This window comes from Bombyx mandarina, chromosome 16, assembly GCF_030267445.1.
Source record: "Bombyx mandarina strain Sakado chromosome 16, ASM3026744v2".
NCBI classification, from domain to species: Eukaryota; Metazoa; Arthropoda; class Insecta; order Lepidoptera; family Bombycidae; genus Bombyx; species Bombyx mandarina.
This window is the reverse complement of record NC_143222.1, coordinates 6,447,308-6,469,213: the sequence shown is the minus strand read 5'-3', so window position 1 is coordinate 6,469,213 and position 21,906 is coordinate 6,447,308. Positions and strand designations below refer to the sequence as shown.

Below are 21,906 nucleotides of genomic sequence, written 5' to 3'. Positions count from 1 at the left end.
GTGCAATACAACCGGTCACCGTTCTCGTCGAACCCGTCGCTTGCGACGAAGGGCTCGACGAATAAATTTACCCTCAGACACAGCCCACTGAGTTTCTCGTCGGATCTTCTCAGTGGGTCGCGTTTCCGATCCGGTGGTAGATTCTGCGAAGCACGGCTCTTGCTAGGGTTCGTGTTAGCAACGTCGTCAGGTTTGAGCCCCGTAAGCTCACCTACTAGTTAAGGTTCCGCTGAAATAGCCTCTCAAGGCTATCAGCTTAGGTAGGTAGGAAGAAAAAAAAAAAGCAATACAATTTTTTTATCGATACGATCTTCAATGTGCTAGACCAGCGTGGAAATTGTTGACATCGCCTATAGATGCGATGTGCCTGCAAATACGGTAGCACTTAACTCCTGGTTTCTGATTATTACAAAACTCAAATCTTCACGACGGTACGGTGCCATTGCAATTTTACGCTGAGGTTGAAGATTTTTATGAAAACAAATGGCCCCGATAGTGCAGCCACTTACGTATAAATTTGTTTATAGCTTAGATGTATCGACGAGCTCACGGCCCACCTGGTTTTAAGTGGTAACCGGAACCCATGGATATATACAACGTAAATGCTGCCACCCATCTCGAGACATGAGTTGTAAGGTCTCAGTTTTTACAGTATAGCGGCTGCCCCACCCTTCAAACCGAAACACATTACTGCTTCACGGCAGAAATAGGCGGGGTGGTGGTACCTACAAAAATTTCATTGTTAAGTTGCCAGATGTAAACGTACCCGAAATGAAATTATCTCTAAAGCCAGTTCCAAGATTATTAAAAAAATGGAGAAGCTCCCGGTAATGTCAGAATCATAGTCGCGCCAGTTATGAAAGAAACGAAGACATGTATATTGTTCATTCGTATCAAGGTGGCACTCTACAAAACCTGCATTCGTTCCGTCGTGACCCATGCGAGTGTAGTATTCGCTCACGCGGCACGCATAAACTCTCTCCAGGTCATCCGATCCCGATTCTGTGGATGCCGCTAATTACTTAACCAACCGAGGAGACGGGCAACGCAAAGCTGCCGTTTCCTGAAACATCTCTTGTCGGATACCCGGATCTGCTTTCGGTGCTTTTAGGCCCCTCAAGCATCGCTAACCATCCTAGTCATATTCGTCGATTACGACGTAGACACGAAGAGTTGCTCGTTAAACGAACCAGCCCATAAACACGGCCCACTGAGTTTTTCGCCGGATCTTCTTAGTGGCTCGCAAATCCGGTCCGGTGGCAGATTTAGCGAGGCACTGCTATTGTTAGCGCTAGTATTAGCCAATTCTTTCAGGTTGAGTCCGTAAGCTCGCCTACCCGTTCGGGGGTAGCTAGAATAGATCCTTAGGCTTCCATCGCGTAGGTAGGGAAAAAAGAGAGAAACACATTTATTAGTAGAACTGCAATTTTTTTGACGGCTATCATCACAGAATTCTGATAGTGCGAAAAAGAGTTATTCTTGTCCTGCTTTCTGTCAAGGTAGGCGAAAAAATGCTCCAGAAGGTGTGAATATTATAGACCTATCCCTTCTCTTGAGTCACCTCTTTTACTTATTCTTACTGATTATCACAATTCACGCCGTAGGGCAGCTCAACAAATTTCAGTTTCCTGATTAAACGAGATTTAAATTTCACTCGTGATTACGCACAGACCACATTCAAATAGTGCGACATAATGCTCACAAGTCGAAAGAATATTAATCGATACCTGTGCTTGATATATCTAAATCGTGATAATGCATTTGATTTCGTTGCGACTTTTGCTGTTCTGGGACTCAATTTAATGATGATGAATGGGTTCTCGCTCTTTCAAAGTATTGTATGCCTGTATACTTCTGCTGTTGTTTAATTTCCGAGTACAGAACCATCAGTCCAACCTTTTCCAATTACGCATGGAAATGAGAGGTTATATTCCCGAAAAGGTACACTGACGCGCTGGACAGATGATACAATTCATTGAATATTACACCATTAGCGGGGTAGTAAGATAGTGCACCGACAAACATAGTATGGGGCGCTCTCCAGCCAGACAGAATGACTAATTACGAAAGGCAATAAGCATAAACAGATAATAAAAAGATATTTGCCGAGGATAAACGATGATGGTAAAAGGCAAAAATTATCGTAATGAAAAATGAATGAATGAATAAGCAGAAAATAATGACAAATGCAAAGAAAGCGTTAGAAAATTTTAGTTAATAGAAAATTAATAGTTTATAGATTAATTTTATAGATTTAAATAGATTTTTAATTTTTCTTTATTACGTAGGTAGCACAGCGTAAGCGATCACTTTCTGTTTTTATTGTTTAATGTTTTTAATATTTTTGTTGACATTCAACTTTGTTTTTTAGTTTACTGAGATAATGTTTTATTTATGAGGAAAAGTTTGACCTTCAACGAGTAGGTGTGTTATTAGGTGCGCGACGACCCAGTCGCGTTCGCGGAGGAGACCCGGCTGCACGGCGAATATCGCGCTGCGAAGGACGCCCTGCGGCTGGCCATCAGGCGGGCCAAAAAGCAGAACATACAGAGACTCTTGGAGGCGCTCCAAGCGCATCAATGGAGGAGCCCGTACAGGCTAGTGTGCGGCAAGCTGCGCCCGTGCCCCTCCTATGACTGAGCGTCTTCAGCCTCAACAGCTGAGAGACATCCTTTCGGCGTTGTTTCTGCAGGAGCGCAAGGTTTTGTCCCCCCGCTATGGGTGAGCCGTCGGACGTCACCGATGGCCGAGCCCCTGCTGAGGTGCTCTGTGTTACCAGGGCAGAGCTCAGTGTGGCCGTTGACAGAATACAAATGACACGGCTCCCGGCCCGGAAGGAAACCACGGCCGGGTACTGGCTTTGGCCCTCGGTGCCCTGGGGGATCGGCTCCTGGATCTATATAATGGCTACCTAGAGTCGAGACGGTTTCCGGGACGGGCTCTGGCGGATGGGCAGACTCGTGTTGTTGAGAAAGGAAGATACAGCCGCCGGGTATCGTCCTATCGTATAGCTGGAGAGGCGGGAAAATTGCTGGAACGTATCCTGGCTGCCCACATAGTTCAGCATCTGGTTGGGGTTGGACCTGACCTGTCGGCGGAGCAGTATGGCTTCCGGGAGGACTGTTCGACCGTGGATACGATTCTTCGCGTGCGGGCTCTCTCGGACGAGGCCGTCTCGCAGGGCGGGGTGGCGCTGGCGTTGTCTCTTGTACCAACGTATTTAGCACCCTGCCCTGGACTTTGATAGGAGGGGAACTGGAAAGGCATGAAATGCCCCTCCACTTCCGCCGGCTGGTTGGTTCCTACTTGGAGGCCAGGTCGGTCGAATGTACCGGGCACGGTGGAACCCTTCACCGGTTTCCGATCGTGCGTGGTGTACCGCAGGGGTCGGTTCTCGGCCCCCTATATTGGAATATCGGGTACGACTGCGTGCTGTGGGACGCCCTCCTCCCGAGCCTCTGCGTTATATGTTACGCAGACCACACGTTGCTCGTGGCTCGGAGAGATGATTATAGGGAGTCTGCCCGTCTCGCCACAGCGGGAGTGGCCCTCGTCGTCGGGAGTATAAAGGGCTGGGTCTCGACGTGGTGCTCAGTAAATCCAAGGCCCTGTGGTTTCACGGGCCGTGGAGAGCGCCACTTGTCGACGCCCACATCGTGATTGGAGGTGTCCGTGCATTTGAGGTACCTCGGCCTCGTGTGGGCTTTTCGCCCTCACTTTACGGGGCTGGCCCCCCAATTGATGACGACGGCCGGCTCCCGAATATTGGGGGGCCAGATCAGGTTGATAGCCTTGTACGGTGCGCTTGCATGGGCTGAGCCGCGCGATCGGGCTGCTATGGCCCGTTTCCTGCGCCAGCCGCAGCGCACCATTGCCGTCAGGGTCATTAGCGGATATCGCTCCATCTCCTTCGAGGCGGCGTGTGTGTTGGCGGGGACGCTGCCATGGGAGCCGGAGGCGGAGTCGCTCGCTGCCGATTATATTGGCGCAGTGAGCTTCGTGCTCTGGGCGTGGCGCGTCTCCCCAAAAGTGAGCTGCGGTCGCGGAAGGCCCATTATCGGTGGCGCCCCATGCTCGAGTCGGCGAGTGGGGATCTGGGAATTTTCAACAGAACAAAAAAAAGCTATGTTATCAAGACTAACACTTCTAATAAATTAATATTTATGTTTTTTTGTCATACCGCTTAACTGATTGCAGTCAAACTTTATCAAGCTATTACTTGCACTCGCACAAAGGTTGTAGGTACATAGTATTGATTAGTTAGCGCATGTATGTATAGTTTTCAACAAATGCGTGTAATTTGAAATAACTTTAGTTACTTTGGTAGGACAGAAAAAAAACTCAAAGATATACACATAATAAATGCAAATAATGTTTTTGAGGGTGCAAATTTTTATTATAGATTCTTCTCTTTTGTTCACTGGTCGCAAACGCTCGGCTTACCGTCGCTCAGCAGTACGGTCCACTCCAACACGTTGTGGATTCGCATGTGCGGATTCTCATTTTTAACTGAAAGAACGCAAATACACAGATATGTCTTATAAAGTGTTTAAAATTATTAATTGTTTATCTTATTGTATAAAACTCATCACACAAACGAATATGAAAAAAAAGAAGAAAAAAAACATCAATTTTGCCTCGGTGGCGCAATAGTTTATGCTTCGGACTTTTTGGCCAAGAGTCGTGGTTTCTACTCCCACATCGGGCAAACCTGAGTGTGACGAACTGGTTTATTTGCCCTTTTTCTGGGTAATTTAATATCTATAATATAATTGGTTGGGGAAAAAGTCTTTTCGCCTTATAGTATGTATGAACTTGTAATAAAATCTCTTTGTAGTAGGTATAGCTATTTGTATCTGGCTAGTTTTGGTATCATTAAAAGCTTGAAGAAGATAATTCCAAATTCAAATCCAAATTCAAATCCATTGGTACTGTCAAGATGAGTCAATCTAATGAAGAAATTCGATACATTTTAAAATTTTATAAATACTAAAAAAAGATAAAAATCCAACGCAAGCCGCGACAAAAATTTGCAATGTTTATGGACCTAGTGCAGTGTCTGTGAGAGTAGCACAAATTTGGTTTAAGCGTTTTTAATCCGGAAATTTTGATGTCAGAGATGCACGTCGCTCTGGTCACCCTATTACGGATAAAATGGATGCATTTTTTGAAAAAGTGGAGCAAGATCGGCATATCAGTAGTTACGACGTAGCTGAAGAACTGGGAATAACAAAATAGTTTAGGCGCATTTGAAAAAAATCTGGATACATAAAAAAGCTCGATATTTGGGAACCTCACGAGCTCACTGACAGACACCTAATGAACCGTGTACTCCTTTGCGATTCTTTATTACGACGTAATGAAACAAAATCATTTTTGAAGAAGCTGATAACTGTTCTAAAAAGTGGAACACGTACGAAAAGAACGTGCGAAAAAGGTCGTGGTCAAAGGCCGTTCAGGCTTCACAGACTGTGACGAAGCCCGGGTTAACTCGCAACAAGGCGATGCTGTGTGTGTGGTGGGATTGGAAGGGCATTATTTATTATGAGCTTATACCACCAAGCACGACCATCAATTCTGAACTCTACTGCGAACAACTGATGAGATTAAAATGAGATTAATCAACGAAGGGGTGTGGTTTTTCATCATGATAACGCTAGACCTCACACATCTTTAGCCACTCAGCAAAAATTAAAAGAGCTTGGCTGGAAGGTGTTAATGCATCCGCCGTATAGTCCTGACCTTGCACCTTCAGATTTCCACCTGTTTCGGTCTCTTCAGAGTTCTTTAGGCAGTGTCAGGTTAACATCACGAGAGGACTGCCAAAACCAATTGTCGTGGTATTTTGATCAAGAAGCCCCAAAATTTCTATAGTAATGGGATCATGTCACTATCTACAAGATGGCCAAAACTTATCGAACAAAACGGCACCTACATACTTTAGTTAAATGTAAATAAACTATATTAAAAAATGTTGTGAATTTTCTTAAAAAATGCGAAGAAACTTTTTCCCCAACCTATTATATATTTATATTTTAATCGTAGATAGAAGCATATATCAATCTATTTTAAGTCTTTCGCCCGAGTCACTATTGCGTGTTATTTAAAGGTTTATTAATCATATTAACAAATACAAAATCAATAAATCTTACAAATAATCTTGCGATTAGATTAATGTTTCGTAGCTAGTCTAATGTGCCGCTAATCGTATTTTATATGGAAATTTTACGAATTTATCATGACCTAGCAAAAAACATGCTTATCCAGGGATTATGATAGCTGGTAATTGGTGATCCTCAAGATGCTCCGGAAGACAGGTGTTTGTTTATCTTCCGTCTTATAAGTTCGGAGAATATTTAAACAAAATACCTAGGTATGTTTTGAAGGGTTATTGTTAAAGTCACCGTAAGACTTTTTCACATAGTCGCCTTGAGGAAGGATTGGTAAGATATTGAATTTAAACGCCCGATGGCGAGTTTTAGTCGAGGGCTCATATTATTCTCATTATAATTTAGTCCTATGATCTTTGGGCTCCGCGAGTCGTGGACATAATTAAAGCTACTTTTACGGTTTAATCTCGCGTTTTTTTCGTTTCTCGCCAAAGAACTATAAGGTATACGAAACATAGGAAAATACTACAATGACAATAGGCGAGATAAAACCGTAAAAGTAATTGTAATTTAATATACTTAGTTTTAGATCAAACCTTGTACTCGAACATATTGCTTAGTGGGTATATCAGCTGGTCTCCATTTGGGTCGTCCGAGGCCGAAGTGTGTTGTCGATGCTATCCCTTTTTCATACTCCTGGGAAAATAACACCCTTTAACGTAGTTCTGTCTCGCTTGAGATGCGCTTTGATGGGCGAGAGCGAAGAGTGTAATTGATTGAACTCTGACCCGTTCCACTACAATGCGTTTTAAAAACAGGTTTCTGCCACGCACAGTAAGTCTCTGGAATTCGTTGCCATCAGCGGACTTCCCCAACAACTGCGACATTGGGTTATTCAAGAAAAGAGCATATTCTTACCTGAAGGGTAGGCAACGCACTGGCGTAAACGCTGGTGACCGTGGGCGGCGGTGAATCACTTACCATCAGGTGACCCGTCTTGCTCGTTTGCCTCTTAGTTGTTATAAAAAAAATAAAAATAAAAAAAAAAACCAAACGACTAAACGGAATTTTAGAATTCGCCAATTTTCTCTTAACCAAAACTGTAACGTATGATTGCTTCGTGACAGAAATAGGTAGAAGAACTGTACTAATACAATATGCCAGGCCAGTAATTTCAAACTTTACAATTTTGCGCACTTCATTTTGTTCCACTCTACTATATCTTTATGTAGACGGACGTTGTCAAGGTTAGCTATTCTCTTTGAATTAAAAACTATTATTACAAGTCTTGCTCCACCTATCCTTATCCTTGGTGATTTTAATATTCACCATACATCTAGGGGTTGTTTTTACTGTGATTCTATTTCTTTTCCTTTTCTTGATCTCTGTGATGAACTAGATTTGTGTTTACTGAATGACGGGTCCCCTACTCGCAGAGTTCCTCCATCTCAGAATCCAAAGACTGTTGTGGACCTTTCCATAGCTTCTCCTTCCTTGGCTTCTAGCCTCTCCTGGTCTGTCCTTTCTTCCACTCACGGTAGTGATCACTTTACTATAATTCTGTAATTGCTGATTCCATTCCACCTCTCTTAAAATTTAATATTCACAGAGCTGATTGGTCTCAATTCAGATCTCATTTAGATCAAGAAATAATGAATATTCCTTTGATTAACCCTGTCAATATCCTTTCTTCTTACGTATGTTTCAGAAACGCTCTTCTTTCTTCTGCTGTTAATTCTATACCTCTCAAAAACACTGCTAGACGTAAAATCCCTTCTCCCCCGTGGTGGGATTCGGAGTGCATTCAAGCTTGCCAGAACAGATCAGGGGCAGAGGATGCTTATTCGGTTGCTATGAGTTCGGAAAATTTCATCTCTTACCAGAGAACTGCTGCCAAGACTGTAAGACTTTTATCAGAAAAGAAAAGATCTGGTTGATTGCGTTTTTGCGAGGAGCTTTCTCCTATTACTCCCCCTTCTAAAGTCTGGAAGAATATGAGACGATATCGCTGCTCTGTTCCTGCTCTTGTCATCTCATCTAACAATCCTTCTAACTGGATTGAACATTTTTCTTGTAGGTTAGCCTCTCCTTCTGTACCTTGCTTGGAAGAAACTTTCCCCTCCGCTTTATTCTCTAACTCTACTGATGCTTTTGAGTCTCCTTTTTCTTGGGAGGAACTTTCAGCTGTCTTGGAGGGTTTAAGTGATTCATCCCCAGGAATTGACGGGATTCCATACTCTTTTATTTCTCAAAGCAGTAACTCTGTAAAACAGGTATTCCTTTCCATTCCTAATAATATATTTTTATCTGGAACTCCACCTGACGAATGGAGGACTCAGATTATCATCCCTATTTTAAAACCTGGAAAGCCCAGCCCTGACCCTTCTAGCCATCGGCCAATCGCTTTGTCCTGTACAATGGCTAAGATATTGGAACATTTAATCAAGAACCGTTTGGAATGGATTGTGGAAAATAGGAACATATTAGCTAAATCTCATTTTGGATTCCGAAAAGATTTTAGCACTATGGATAGTTTAAGCATATTTGTAACAGACGTTCGTATTTCCTTCTCTAATCTCTAAAATGAGTCTTTAGTAGGTGATTTTCTGGACGTGTCATCTGCGTGTGACAATGTTCTTCTTCCAATGCTCAGGCAGAAAATGCTCCAGCTGAGTATTCCTGTGAAGATTGTAAGCATAATTTTTAATCTCCTGTCTCCTAGATTCGTATATATTCGTGCTCCAAATTATTCTTCCTCTCCCAGACAGCTGTGGAAGGGTCAGTCCGTTACTTTACAGTATTTTACGTACGATTTAGAGCTTTCGGTTAATTCCTTTTGTCAAGTTCTACAATATGCTGATGATCTCGCACTCTACGTTTCTTCTAAGATTATTGATGAGGCCTCTTCTCGCCTAAATTCAGGCATAGGCTATCTCCAAGACTGGCTCTCAGACCACGGTCTGTCCCTATCTATCCCTAAAAGCAAAGTGGTTGTTTTCTCTCGGTCCAGATCTTGTCCCAACGTTTCAATAGTATGATTATAGAAATATGTAATATAAACGTACGTATTGGTTTCGTTACAATGTATGTGAGACCAAGGCATACTTTTAGTCGTTGAGCAAAGCTAGTAATAGTAGTAGTAATAGTAGTAGTCAATTATACTTATACATACATGGACTTGGCTCACCTGGTGGTAAGTGGTTACCGCCCATGAACACTGACAATTCCGAGGGCATAGTAAATCCGCTGATTACATCAGAACATACGATTTAGAGCCTTGAATAAATTATAGCCTCTCCGTAGACCCAGAGCTTCCAAATTATCTCTGAGATCGGAGTTATCTACAATGCGATCAGCTCTCGTTCGTTCGAGAGCCTTGATCCAAAGAAGGCATCAATTTTTCACATGAGGGTAAGTCTGTGCTCAATTTAGCACAAGTCTTTTACCGGGCGTTAATTACCGCACAGTGCTTGGAGGCATATTTAACTTTACCTTCCAACTGACTCCGATACTAAATACCATTTGAGATACTCATAACGACCCCAACGATCCCAAAAATCTCAGAAGATTGTACTTATAACTCCTTAGAATTATAGCGCTGTGAAAAACCGGTCATACCTCTTTAACTACTTTTTTTAATTTTTTTTATTGCTTAGATGGGTGGACGAGCTCACAGCCCACCTGGTGTTAAGCGGTTTCTGAAACCCATAGACATCTACAACGTAAATGCGCCACCCACCTTAAGATATAAGTTCTAAGGTCTCAGTATAGTTACAACGGCTGCCCTACCCTTCAGACCGAAACGCATTACTGCTTCACGGCAGAAATAGGTAAGGTGGTGGTAGCTACTCGCGCGGACTCACAAGAGGTCCTACCATCAGTAATTACGAATTTTGATTTTTTGAGTCAAAGCGGCGGTAGTATTTTCGTTTTCTGGAAATGATTTAGATAGACTCTGAATTCAACGCTTAAATGGTAAAAGGTCTTCTACCCTGCACCGTTCGGCTATAGCTGATCAAAACAGTATGGAGCTTAGAAAAGGTATAATGTAGGTTAATATATTTTCTGTATTAAATCAGCAAACTTCAATATATCAAATGTCTATCTATCTATCTATCTCTTAGGTTTATGGCGTTTCCTATCAAATGTCCCCATTTGAATTTCATGTTGACACAATGTCAAATATTGACCGAAGTTGTCGTAATCAAAGTCATCTTGGAAATTCGTTATTGTTCTAATTTTTTTCTAAATTATATAATATAAAAAAATAACTTGTGTTTCACGAAGTCGTTATGCATCACAATAACACTGATTTAGAGATTATGGGTCAGCACCAAATTTGAATGATAATAATTGTTTTTTGCAGAAAACTGGATGTAACATTTTTTTTTGTTTTTTCTTTCTTTTTTTTTTAGAGTGCCTAAATTGTTTACTACCTCCAATTAAGAGGATACCCAAGGAACAAAATTATTTCCCCCAAGGCTTCATAAGTTCCTCAAAGGTTGAAGTGTTCCATCAAGTCTTCGCTTCGAGGTCGTCTGTTATAGAATCTAGTAGTACTCAAAGCTCTTTGTTTCTTTGCAACTCTTCGGAAGTCCAAGTACGTTTTAGAATGTTACAGTAGTTTTATAGCAGAAAAAAAGTATCATCGAACCATTTTTTGATTTTCCGAACACTGGACTAACTTATTGCATCCTATCTATAAGCGAAGCTTTCGATAATATGACAGAAGTTCTAGAAGCATATTTCAGGGTAACGAACTATGCACCTGGCATTGTCGGTGTCAGTGCTATAGGTTGTCAAGTGGTCTGTCTTGAAAATGAATTTAAAAGCAAGCAAGACTACGTTATAAATTTGAATAATCACGACATTTGTATAATAGCTGTCCACTTTATACCTAAAATTTAATGTACACCGCAACTATGTTAAGCAAAATTGGCGGTAGGACATTTTGTCAGACCGCACGGGTAAGTATCACCACCACGGAATAGACTTATTTATCTATTCCGTGATCACCACCCTGTCTATATCTGCCGTGAAGCAGTAACGTGTTTCATTTAGAAGTCGTCGTGGCCTAAAGGATAAGACGTCCGGTGCATTCGTATCTAGCGATGCAACGGTGTTCGAATCCCGCAAGTAGGTAGGTACCAATTTTTCTAATGAAATACGTACTTTAACAAATTTTCATGATTGACTTCCACGGTGAAGGAATAACATCGTGTAATAAAAATCAAACCCGCAAAATTATAATTTGCGTAATTACTGGTGGTAGGACCTCTTGTGAGTCTGCACGGGTAGATACCACCACCCTGTCTATTTCTGCCGTGAAGCAGTAATGCGTTCCGGTTTGAAGGGTGGGGCAGCCGTTGTAACTATACTTGAGACCTTAGAACTTATATCTCAAGGTGGGTGGCGCATTTATCTTATAGATGTCTATGGACTCCAGTAACCACTTAACACCAGGTGGGCTGTGAGCTCGTCCAGCCAGCTAAGCAAAAAATATTATTATACTGTTTCGATGTATAAATAAATAAATCGGATACATAATAAATTGGAAAAAAATTGCGGGAAGCCCAAAGTTCTAACCGCAATATAAACACAGGATTATTTAATCTTAGTATCAGGCAAACTCAATAGTGGTTGTTATTGCATCACTCTATTTCAAATTTCCAGTATCGCTAGGTAATTTATAATATTGTCACTACTTTCAGTTGTCAAGCAAAGTATCGCAAAATTTCAATGATATTGGGAAGGATTTCGCAGAAGAAAACAAGCCCGTTATTAAAGTTACTGTGATACCCAAACACGACAGACAGAGACCAAACAAACAAAGGCTCAAGTCAAAGACAATAAAGAATACGTCTTCTGATCATGAATATTCTATACACGCGAACAATTTATATTTTATTGTAACAGGAAATAACAGTAAAGAAAAAATCTACAACGTCAAAACCACAGAGAGCGCGGATTTTTCTTCTGAATATTCAAAAAAGCATCATGATATCGAAGAGATTTCTATTAAAGAATTATCGAACATCACTAGTCTGCTGAAATCACTGGATATGGAGAAAAATAAGAAAAAAGTAAAGAAAAATGTGAACGAACACAAACCTCTGATGAACGTTACTATACATCCGAATTACAAACAGTGTAATTGCGTCAGCAAGGATTGCAGCAATATAACTGATGATTTGAACAAAGTAGCCAGCAGAGTCCGAATATTTGGACGCCTAGGTCTAAATAATAACGATGAGTTCGTTATGAATTGCGCTGCCACAGTAAATGATACTCTAAGTAAGTCCATCAATAGATTTCATAATTCTGAAAATGTTCAAAAAAAATTATATCGCCTCAGACATTTTAGCTAAACTAAAGTTACTTAAACCTAAAGCTATGACGAAATAGTGATATTGGTAATAATGATTACTAAGTGCTGAGATGATATTTTAGATGTTATTTTACACCTTAAATGCAATACATCTTTTTTTTTATTGCTAAGATGGGTGGATGAGCGTACAGCCCACCTGGTGTTAAGTGGTTACCGGAGCCCATAGACATCTACAACGTAAATGCAGCCACCCACCTTAAGATATGAGTTATAAGGTCTCAGTATAGTTATATTTCCTATGTTTGTCTCGGGTCGAGATTAAACTAATGAAATTGTTTATATATTAAACTACAAAAACTGTCAAATACGTGTTCGAATTATTCGAATCAAACAAATTTATAATCAATAATATTTTCAGTTCCGACAAATTATCCTACAAATGAAAGTATATCCTCACCAGTTCATTACACGGACAGCACAAGCCCACAGTTAGTTATGTTTTTTTCACGTTTCCTTACAAAGTTCCTACGTAAATAGCAAATTGAGTTCAATTAACATTATACATAAGATAGTTAATAGCTTATATTGTTTCTGCAGGTCACCGATAGTTTTGAACAAAATCGCCTGCATCAATCCGGAATGTAGTAAAAATTGCGATCTCTGGTCACAAGACAGTCACGCTTATGGTCGGGATTTCAGGTAAGTACAAGCGTCTGTTCCGTTAAGCGTAAGGAGTAAAATATTCAGATACAAGTGTGGCTAGTGCGAGTTTTTTAACGTTATCCATAGCGTAAAAGTTAAGTCAAATTTGTATGGAGTTGGAACGTTTGCCTATGTTTGCCGCTAGGGGCACTGTTCCAGATGCATACAAATTTCAGGTGACTCTTACGCTCTCGAGAACGTTAAAAAGCTCGCACTAAGCACTTTTCTGAAAATAATAATACTTTTTTAAGGATTTTTTTTTTTTAATTGACATTGTACCAATAAAGTGGTTCCCGCCCCTTTAATGACAAGTGCCTACCGTCACCGATGGACATCAGCAGTACCACGGGCTGCATATAATACAATAACCAAGTCGCTGCATACCGCTAAGCACTATTTTCAAATCGAGAACATTCTTTTTCTATTTAATTCGTAATCGATCAAAAGTAACAACATACTAAGAAGAACTGATAAATTTCCCCTCGTTCGTAAACAAGGGTGCGTTCTGTCCATACTTTATAACTTATTTCAAATTACAGAAACACCAAAGAAGTCAATGTCCAGGTTAATACAATTCCTAGCATCGTTCAAGTTTCAAGGCCTACTAATTTGCGACGGTGGGTAAATAAATTTGAAATGAAAACGGTCAAATATAAAGGCTTACTTATATTAATTCAATCATACACGACTATAGTCGAAGAATTAGTACTTAGTTATTGATATTATTATAAGACTGTTTTAAATATTTTTATTATAATAGCGTGTATCTTTTTTGTCGCACAATTTCAAACATTTGTTGATAATTTACAGCAAAGAATCACAAGGAACACAGGTTGATTTTTTCAGAAAGGACGCATTTGAGAAATCTCCGTCTGTTAACGACAATGATAAAACAGTTCAGTGCAATTGCCTAAATTGTAAAAATACACTAGGTCCTAATGAATCCAAAGAAACACAAAACCCCTAGTTGTTATATCGGTTTATCCTAAAGAAGAAACAACAGATCTAGTAAAAATCACACAACATTCCGGAGAAAAAAGCCGTACTAGCTCACCACTAACTAATTACATGAGATCAAATACAAAAGAATTAAGGGGAACACGGAGAAATTTAAGTGAAAAAATTTACAGCCCGAAAGCAAGCCGATCACCGTCGCCGAATAGAAATTCAAAACTTCAAAAAAATAAAGAAGATAGAACTATTCAATCAGGAGCGTGTAGTTCTAAATGTCAGAATGGCTTGAAAATGCAAAAATCCTATCGACCCCTCAATATAGTAGACAAAAAAGAGCCAATTAAAAGAAGTAAAAATTTGTCTGATTCAATAAACACTGGACAATATGGTAACAAAGTAAAAAATACTACAGGAATAAATCACATGCCTACTGTACGTGATCAAACCACAACGAAAACGGAAATAAAAAGAGCATTAATAGACGGTTATACGAAAAACATAATAGAGAATATGGATAAACAGAAAATGAATCCTACTAACAGACTATCAAATGTCAAAATCAATATTGATAACAATAATGAGTTTTACGATGTAACACTGCAACAAGATAAAAGAACAACTGATTTGAAAATTAGAAAAAAAATCAAAGATGATTCCGCAAAGAACGGGTTAACTGATGTATCTGTTAAGGAGCCTAAGAGAAAATCTCGTGACTTTTGTTGTAGGACTGTGAGTTGAATTTCCTCATAAAAAACAACTCGTTAAAGAAAGAGATTTAAAATAAGTGGATGACGTTGGATTTTTTTTTTTCAGCAAACTGATACAGGGAGGCGTTCTGAAAAGCCAAATATAAATATTCGAGATAGTTTGGAAATTTCTCACAGGTAATTTTTCTGTTGAGTTAGTTACCTTCAGCTTGCGATTGTCGAAAAATACAATTAAATAATTTCTTTGGTTTTCAAGTTGTAAACATAATTAAAACGACTTTTACGATTTAATATGGCGTACCTAACGAAAGCTGTAAATGTCGTAAATAAATGAAAAACGCAAGATTAAGCCGTAAAAGTAGTTCTATTTCTAATAAATATTATTTTCATTTCAGGCGTGAAACCAATCAAGGCTTAAAAAATATGCAAATAAAAAACAGCAAAACAAAAAACGACGATTTAGTAAACAGAGGTAATTCAGTAGCATTATTATAGCCACCGGGTATAGCTCGGGTAACAGATTCTTTTTCCGAGCAAAACAGCACACAAATCATACAGTTTTAATTTAAATAAATAGAAATATCAAAAATCCTAAACTTTCGTGAAACCCTCTGTCAGTTGGTGAAAACTGTATGAAAAAATCGTTTTTCTTACATTTTGAATGTTCAGACTTACAGGCCGGCTTGTTATTTAATATATTGATAATGATAAGTGTGTGTGTGTACAAATAAATAAACCATAAACTACACTACGGCTTACAGCTCATATCAAACATTTTGTTGGAGATAGCTGCAAGCTTCCTGATCCCCTTGAGAGAGATAAACAAATTAGGGAACTACTTGGATTGAATTGGATACATCAAAGTGTGGGTACTACGTCAAAGATAACAAAAATGCAGGTGAAATTATTTACGTACCTATTGATAAAATGAAGTCTTTAAAGAATGAAATGTTTTGTAAATGTTTATTTTTATTTTTTAATTTTTTTTTAGTCTAATTCCTTTGGAAACATTAAAGAAGACATTCATTTAAGAAAAAAGGTCTCTACAAAACACCGGTATAAACACATTGTCTAATATACATTGTCTGGATAGATAACATTATTTTAAATATTTTCCTTTTTTTAATAAGAAAATTAACGTCATAACATAATTCAATGTATTTTTAGCGATAACAACTCCCAAACCGAAGAAAAAGAAATCGTACACGAAATTGGAAAAAATATATTTAAAACTGCGGAATTTGCCACCCAGTGCGAGCCAGAAACAAATAGAACCATATACCAAGAGCTCGTTCTTCACCGAAACATCGAAGTGTTCTTACAATTTGATCGTTTCACAAAACAAAAGCCAATCGTATTATCTCGAAGACAATACGTAACAATCAAGAGAACTTTACAGAAAAGCATATCAAAAAGAGCCAATTTAGACAAAAGGAAGAATTGCATTTGCAAACGAAGCTTAGTTTCCGTTGGTGACGTCAAAAAGAAAATACGACAAATAAAATTATCCAATAACGGCTGTGATAAGATAACTCAGACCGAAACACAGACACAGATCCCGCTGTCTAGCAATAATAGAAGACTACTAACAAATAATTCGAACGGTCGTATTGAGAACTGTTGCGATGAAACCGAACAATTACAGACTATTGTTCTGTTCAATTCTAAAGATGTACAAAATAAGATGCCTGAAGAATTGTCGGTTCCAACAAGACAAGCGGTCTCGTCCGTAGAAGTTAATTATAGCGTTTCTTGTAAGCAAAATGTATCGTTTTCTTCGACTAAAATTAATTCATTGCACTCGTCGAACTTTATAGTTAAAAAGGATTCAATTCAAACTCTATTCAGAGGTACGTGATAGTTAATTAATGTTTGAACTGTGCACGCGCGTAATATTGTATTTAAAATCCCGATCCATTAACGGTGCTTTTAGGTATTTCAAGCACCGGTCACCGTCCTCGCCGAACCCGTCGCTTGCGACGAAGGGCTCGACGAGTAAATTAACCCATATACACAGTCCACTCGAGTTTCTCGCCGAATCTTCTCAGCGGGTCGCGTTTCCGATCCAGTGGTAGAATCTGCGAAGCACTGCTCTTGCTAGGGCCAGTGTTAGCAACACTCCCGGTTTGAGCCCCGTGAGCTCACCTACACGTCAAGGTGAAAATGAAATAGCCTCTCAAGGGCAATCACCATAGGTAAAAAAAAAACCGAAACATTGTTTTAAATTAATGGAATGGCCAATATCTCACTCGGCTGACTGACGTAAAATGTACAGTCTTGATAGAACATTCATTTTACATTGCGTTCGTGAATCCGAAATAAAACTACCTTACCTTTTTTTTTATTTTTTTTTATTGCTTTATTTATTTTATTTATCATTGATTCCCGTTGCGGTTACGGGAACGGTTTCTTTACACCCCGTGTATGCATCGATTTGCCATTTTACACGAAATTAATTTATCTCATCCTTTTTTCACTTATAGGTTGGAGAAAATCTCCCACTCCAAATCTAGGAACATCAGCTTATTCATTAGATTCCGAAGCGATCGAACCGCTCACGACATCAGTTAGAAATTTGATGGAACCGTTCAAAATTGAGAAGGAGGAAAATAGGCGACCATTTTTCAAGAGATTAATGTCTTGTCTGGTGATGCGATCGAAAATTTCGCAAATTAAAATACCGACGAATCCGTCTCCAGTACCAATGGAAACATCTATGGATTCTTATCACATTAGTACGTCGCTCGGTGTAAGTACAAGCTTTTTCGCACATAAATTTTTTGTCCCCTAGCTGCTGGAATTCGTTGTGATATAATAATATCAAGTAAGAATCAGGTAGGTACCGATTTTTATGAATGTTAATTGTACCTAACATGAGCCATTGATTGGCTTCTTCCACGATTAATGAAAATGAATGTATCATAAATTGACACACTTTATAATTTTCATATTAACTTATTTTTTATTGCTTAGTTAGGGGAACAAGCTCGCGGCTCGCTTGGTATTAAATAGTCCATGGACATCATCAAAATCTGTATATCGCCGTCCACCTTGATATCTGAGTCTCAATTGTATAATGTAACGTTGCCCCATTACTCATTACTGCTTCGGGGCATAATAGGCAGAGCGCTAGTATTACACTTACACTAGGGTAAGTGGGGGAGAATCAAATATATCACCAGTAAAATCGATTTTACTACCACTACTAAAACTGGTTTATGTTGTTACAGTTTTTTTTTTTTTATTGCCTTTTTAGGCAGACGAGCATACGGCCCACCTGATGGTAAGTGGTCACCGTCACTCATGAACGTCAGCAATACCAGGGGCAGAGCCAAGGCGCTGCCTACCTATGCCTGCCTATTTATGACCAGACTGTAAATATCTACATATTTATATTCATTAGAAAAATAAACTACCATTCTTTATCCGTCTCAGCATTAGATCCGGGAATGTCGAAAGGCAACAACTGATGTAATCGCTTGTGATAATATTAATTGAGACTTGATGAATAATGGCTTGTGGCAAGGGGTAAATCTGAGAAAATATAAATAAAATTAATAGTATAGCGTTGCATTCTAATATAATCGCGATATAAACGCCTATAAGTCTCTAACCGTATCTATGGTATTTTATTTTCACAAATTATAATTATTGCCATGAATGAAGTAATTACGCATATGTGTTTTTCTTTTTTACAGGCAATGGAAATGACTTCGTCCATGTATGACACGTCGATTTCGTTCTACAGCGACCACAACGTGTTCGAAACTAACAGCAAAACAAAACGAAGCTTCCTTAATTCCGTAAGAGGCTTTCTAACAAATCGTAAGAGTTAAGAAACTTTATAGATACTTACTCTGATAATCTGATATTTCTATTTAAAATTCATTAATGGTATTGTATTGATTGTATTCTTAATGTTTTTAGAGTTATTAGGCATTGTGATAATGTTTATTTTCTAATAAAGTTTTTGTCTCATTATTAGTTTATTTTCTATACCTCTATTTCAGAACACTTGCCGAATAAAGAAGTAAAGGCGATATGCCAAATTTTTTTAAAGCATTCGTCATTTTTGCTCAATTCCAAGAGGGCTTTTAGACTTTTCAGTCTGTTTTATTTTCGATTCAAAAAGCGATTACTGCTATTTGCTATATTTTAACCAATTTCATTAGGTATCGCCTTTAACAGTATGGATTTCGTTATTAGTTTAAAATTGTATGAAGTTTTTATGTGGACATTTTGATATGGCGTTTTTAACTAACTACTAATACAGCTTATTTAAATGCAATTTTACGACTAATTGAAATTTACTTACTTCTACGATGTATTTCCAGAGGTAGTTATTGCAGCTCTGGGGGAGTACAATGTGGCAACACCTCTGAAAACCCCCTACTGTTTTTCCTGAGCTATTGCTAAATGCTAATGACTTACGGAGTCGAAACGTGGACACTCACAGTAAGGTTGGTCCGTCAGCTCAAAGTCGCACAGCGAGCCATGGAAAGAGCTATGCTCGGAGTTTCTCTGAAGGATAAAATCCGGAATGAGATTATTCGACAGAGAACTAAAGTCATCGACATAGCTCAAAGAGTCAGCAAGCTGAAGTGGCAGTGGGCTGGCCATATATGCCGTAGGACTGATGATCGCTGAAGCAGACGGGTTCTCGAGTGGAGACAGCGCAGCGGAAGACGTAACGTGGGACGCCCCTTGGCTAGGTGGTGCGATGACCTCCGCACGATGGCCGGCAAGAAGTGGATAAGGAGAGCCGCAGACCGGGCTCAGTGGTGTGGATTGGGAGAGGCCTATGTCCAGCAGTGGACGACTGTGGGCTGTTTATGATGATGATGATGATGATGAGCGACGGTGGCCACTTACCATTGGATTGGTCGCATACCTTTTTTTCAGTGTAAAAGTCTCAGTACATTCCAACAATTCGACAGGGACATTATTTTCATGTTATCCCATGTCATCGGGTTCCGTTCAATTCAATCCCGATATTAATTCATCATTTCTTTCCGCTTTATTATGTATGCAACAGTATGTAACAATGGTATTGTAAGAAGATGATTCCTATACTGACAAAAAAAGAAAAAGAAATTACATCCGACAACTTTGTTTCATTTTCATATACATAAGCACTTTCACAGGTGCGAAACGGTTTATAAGCCACGATTATTACACTCCTAAAGAAACACTAAGCTAACAAGGTAAAACTGTTAACATAATTTCGCTCTTCGCGTTCCCACAGGAAAGTCCATTATGCCTTTGAATCTTAAAAGGAATAAAAAATAATCAAAAAGCTGGCATAACGTAAACACCACAAGAAATGTGAAACTACAGCATACCTGTGGACCGAATGTTAAACAGTCGACGTCGCCTTAAACACGTCATTACAGATCCTCCCGATCCATTGACGGTGCTTTTAGGTACCACAAGCACCGGTCAAGGTCCTCGTCGAACCCGTCGCTTGCGACGAAGGGCTCGACGAGTGAATTAATCCATAGACACAGCCCACTGAATTTCTCGCCGGATCTTCTCAGTGGGTCGCGTTTCCGATCCGATGGTAGATTCTGCGAAGCACTGCACTTACTAGGACCATTGTTAGCAAACCTCCCGGCTTGAGCCCCGTGAGCTCACCTACACGTCAAGGAGAAGCTGAAATAGCCTCTCAAGGCTATCAGCACAGAAAGGAAAAAAAAGAAACTACAGTGAAAAAAATGAGTTGCAGAACTATAACGTGGACGAGCTCATGCCCTCATACAACTTTAAGTATTAAAATATACTTAAGTAGCTATCTTAAATGTTATTTTTTTAAGCTGGATTCGCCGTATATATGCTCTCTGAGACGTTTGATGCTTAAAGGAAAAAAAAACGACCTTAAATTACGATATTTAAACTTCAAACTTATGGAGGGTAGAGGTAAGGAGCACCATCTTGTATAGGGGACAAGTTGAAAAAGTTCGAAAACTCATCGAATTAGCGCTAGTGTAGCAAGGGGAAATAATATGAATGTAGACATTTTAAGCTGAGTGAAGTGTGCTGGATTGCAGTGAAGGCTATGTTCCGATTTACACTGCGAGCACTGTTCAGTGCTCTCACTGCTATTCGTTACCTACGTTAAGGACTGACAGTATACAGTCGCAGTAACTTAAGAAATTATTGATGATACATGATGCTGAATGGAATGGGGGAATGAATGGAATGGAGGAATGATACATGATTTCATAAATCTTCACTTCAGCACTTTTACCCTGCATAACCTCATTTCAATAATACGGTTATTAAGTCATTATAGATTAAATTGCTTGAAAAACAATATTTTCTTTTACTAAATAATATACTTACTTTTAGCGATTAATTCAACTGACAATAACTTGAATATTCTATTTTCAAATATAGCTAAATTTATGCAATATTTTTTTGCTGAAGCGAAAACACCGCCATGACAACGTCGATGACAGTATACTGTACTGTAAAGGAACGGCTTCGCAGTATACTAATTTGACGTCACACCTTACAGTGCTCGCAGTGCAAATCGGAATATACCAGAAGTTTGGTAGCGTATGGCGCTGTTTTTAAATTCTTTCCACTTGCTACTATGGCGCCGTCTTAATTTGCTGCCCTTCAGTGGACACTTTTTCATATACTAAGATGGTTATCCTTACCTATACGAGGGCTGCACTAAAAGTATCGGGAATGGAATATTTCCACTGTTCCTGTCATATTAAAATCTTTTTAATTGAAAACTCCTTGGTTTTAGAAATCGAATACCATTTATTTAAAAAAAGATTCTCGGTCTTGTCACGAGGTTTTGTCAAACTTGTTTAGTCGTTGAGAAAATGGAATTGACTCGAGAAAATTCAAGAGCGATGATTTATTATGACTTTCGAAGTGGTTTAACACAAAAACAGTGTGTTGACCGGATGATTTCTGCATTTGGTGATGAAGCCCCATTTATCGCTGGTTTGCTGAGTTTCAACGTGGACGTGTCAAGCTCAGTGATGATCCCCGTCAAGGTCGTCCAAAAACTGCAGTCACCCAAGAAAACGTTGATGCTGTGCGTAAGCTGATTGAGGAAGATCGACTTGTGACATACCGCGAAATTCAG

General features: G+C 39.3%; 2 protein-coding genes across 2 annotated transcripts; one reads left to right on the top strand and one right to left on the bottom strand.

The window, feature by feature from the left end:
* Positions 1-4,385: 4,385 nt before the first annotated feature.
* On the bottom strand, positions 4,386-7,311 carry LOC114246788 (uncharacterized). Its single transcript, XM_089733989.1, has 3 exons — positions 7,029-7,311; positions 6,707-6,806; positions 4,386-4,509 (listed from the first exon to the last, which is right to left on the bottom strand). The coding sequence occupies exons 1-3, from the start codon at positions 7,092-7,094 to the stop codon at positions 4,418-4,420; spliced, it is 258 nt and encodes an 85-aa protein (XP_089590115.1). The 5' UTR covers positions 7,095-7,311; the 3' UTR covers positions 4,386-4,417.
* Positions 7,312-10,005: 2,694 nt separating this feature from the next.
* On the top strand, positions 10,006-18,782 carry LOC114246763 (uncharacterized). The gene is given in 15 exon segments (XM_028179446.2): positions 10,006-10,151; positions 10,526-10,710; positions 11,822-12,404; positions 12,857-12,926; positions 13,036-13,137; positions 13,680-13,757; positions 13,951-14,085; positions 14,088-14,823; positions 14,908-14,978; positions 15,197-15,273; positions 15,563-15,699; positions 15,793-15,857; positions 15,969-16,651; positions 17,285-17,550; positions 18,500-18,782. Coding segments are annotated over 15 exon segments (3,342 nt in total). The 5' UTR covers positions 10,006-10,135; the 3' UTR covers positions 18,638-18,782.
* The last annotated feature ends 3,124 nt before the right edge of the window (positions 18,783-21,906 follow it).

Bases quoted from the DNA above. Each gene is read 5' to 3' on its own strand.
- LOC114246788 (XM_089733989.1), bottom strand. From the start codon at position 7,094: ATGGTAAGTGATTCACCGCCGCCCACGGTCACCAGCGTTTACGCCAGT. The intron at 6,807-7,028 runs GTAAGAATATGC...TTATTTTCCCAG, and splicing joins GTGCGTTGCCTACCCTTCAG to GAGTATGAAAAAGGGATAGC. The intron at 4,510-6,706 runs GTTTGATCTAAA...GCGTTCTTTCAG, and splicing joins GCAATATGTTCGAGTACAAG to TTAAAAATGAGAATCCGCAC.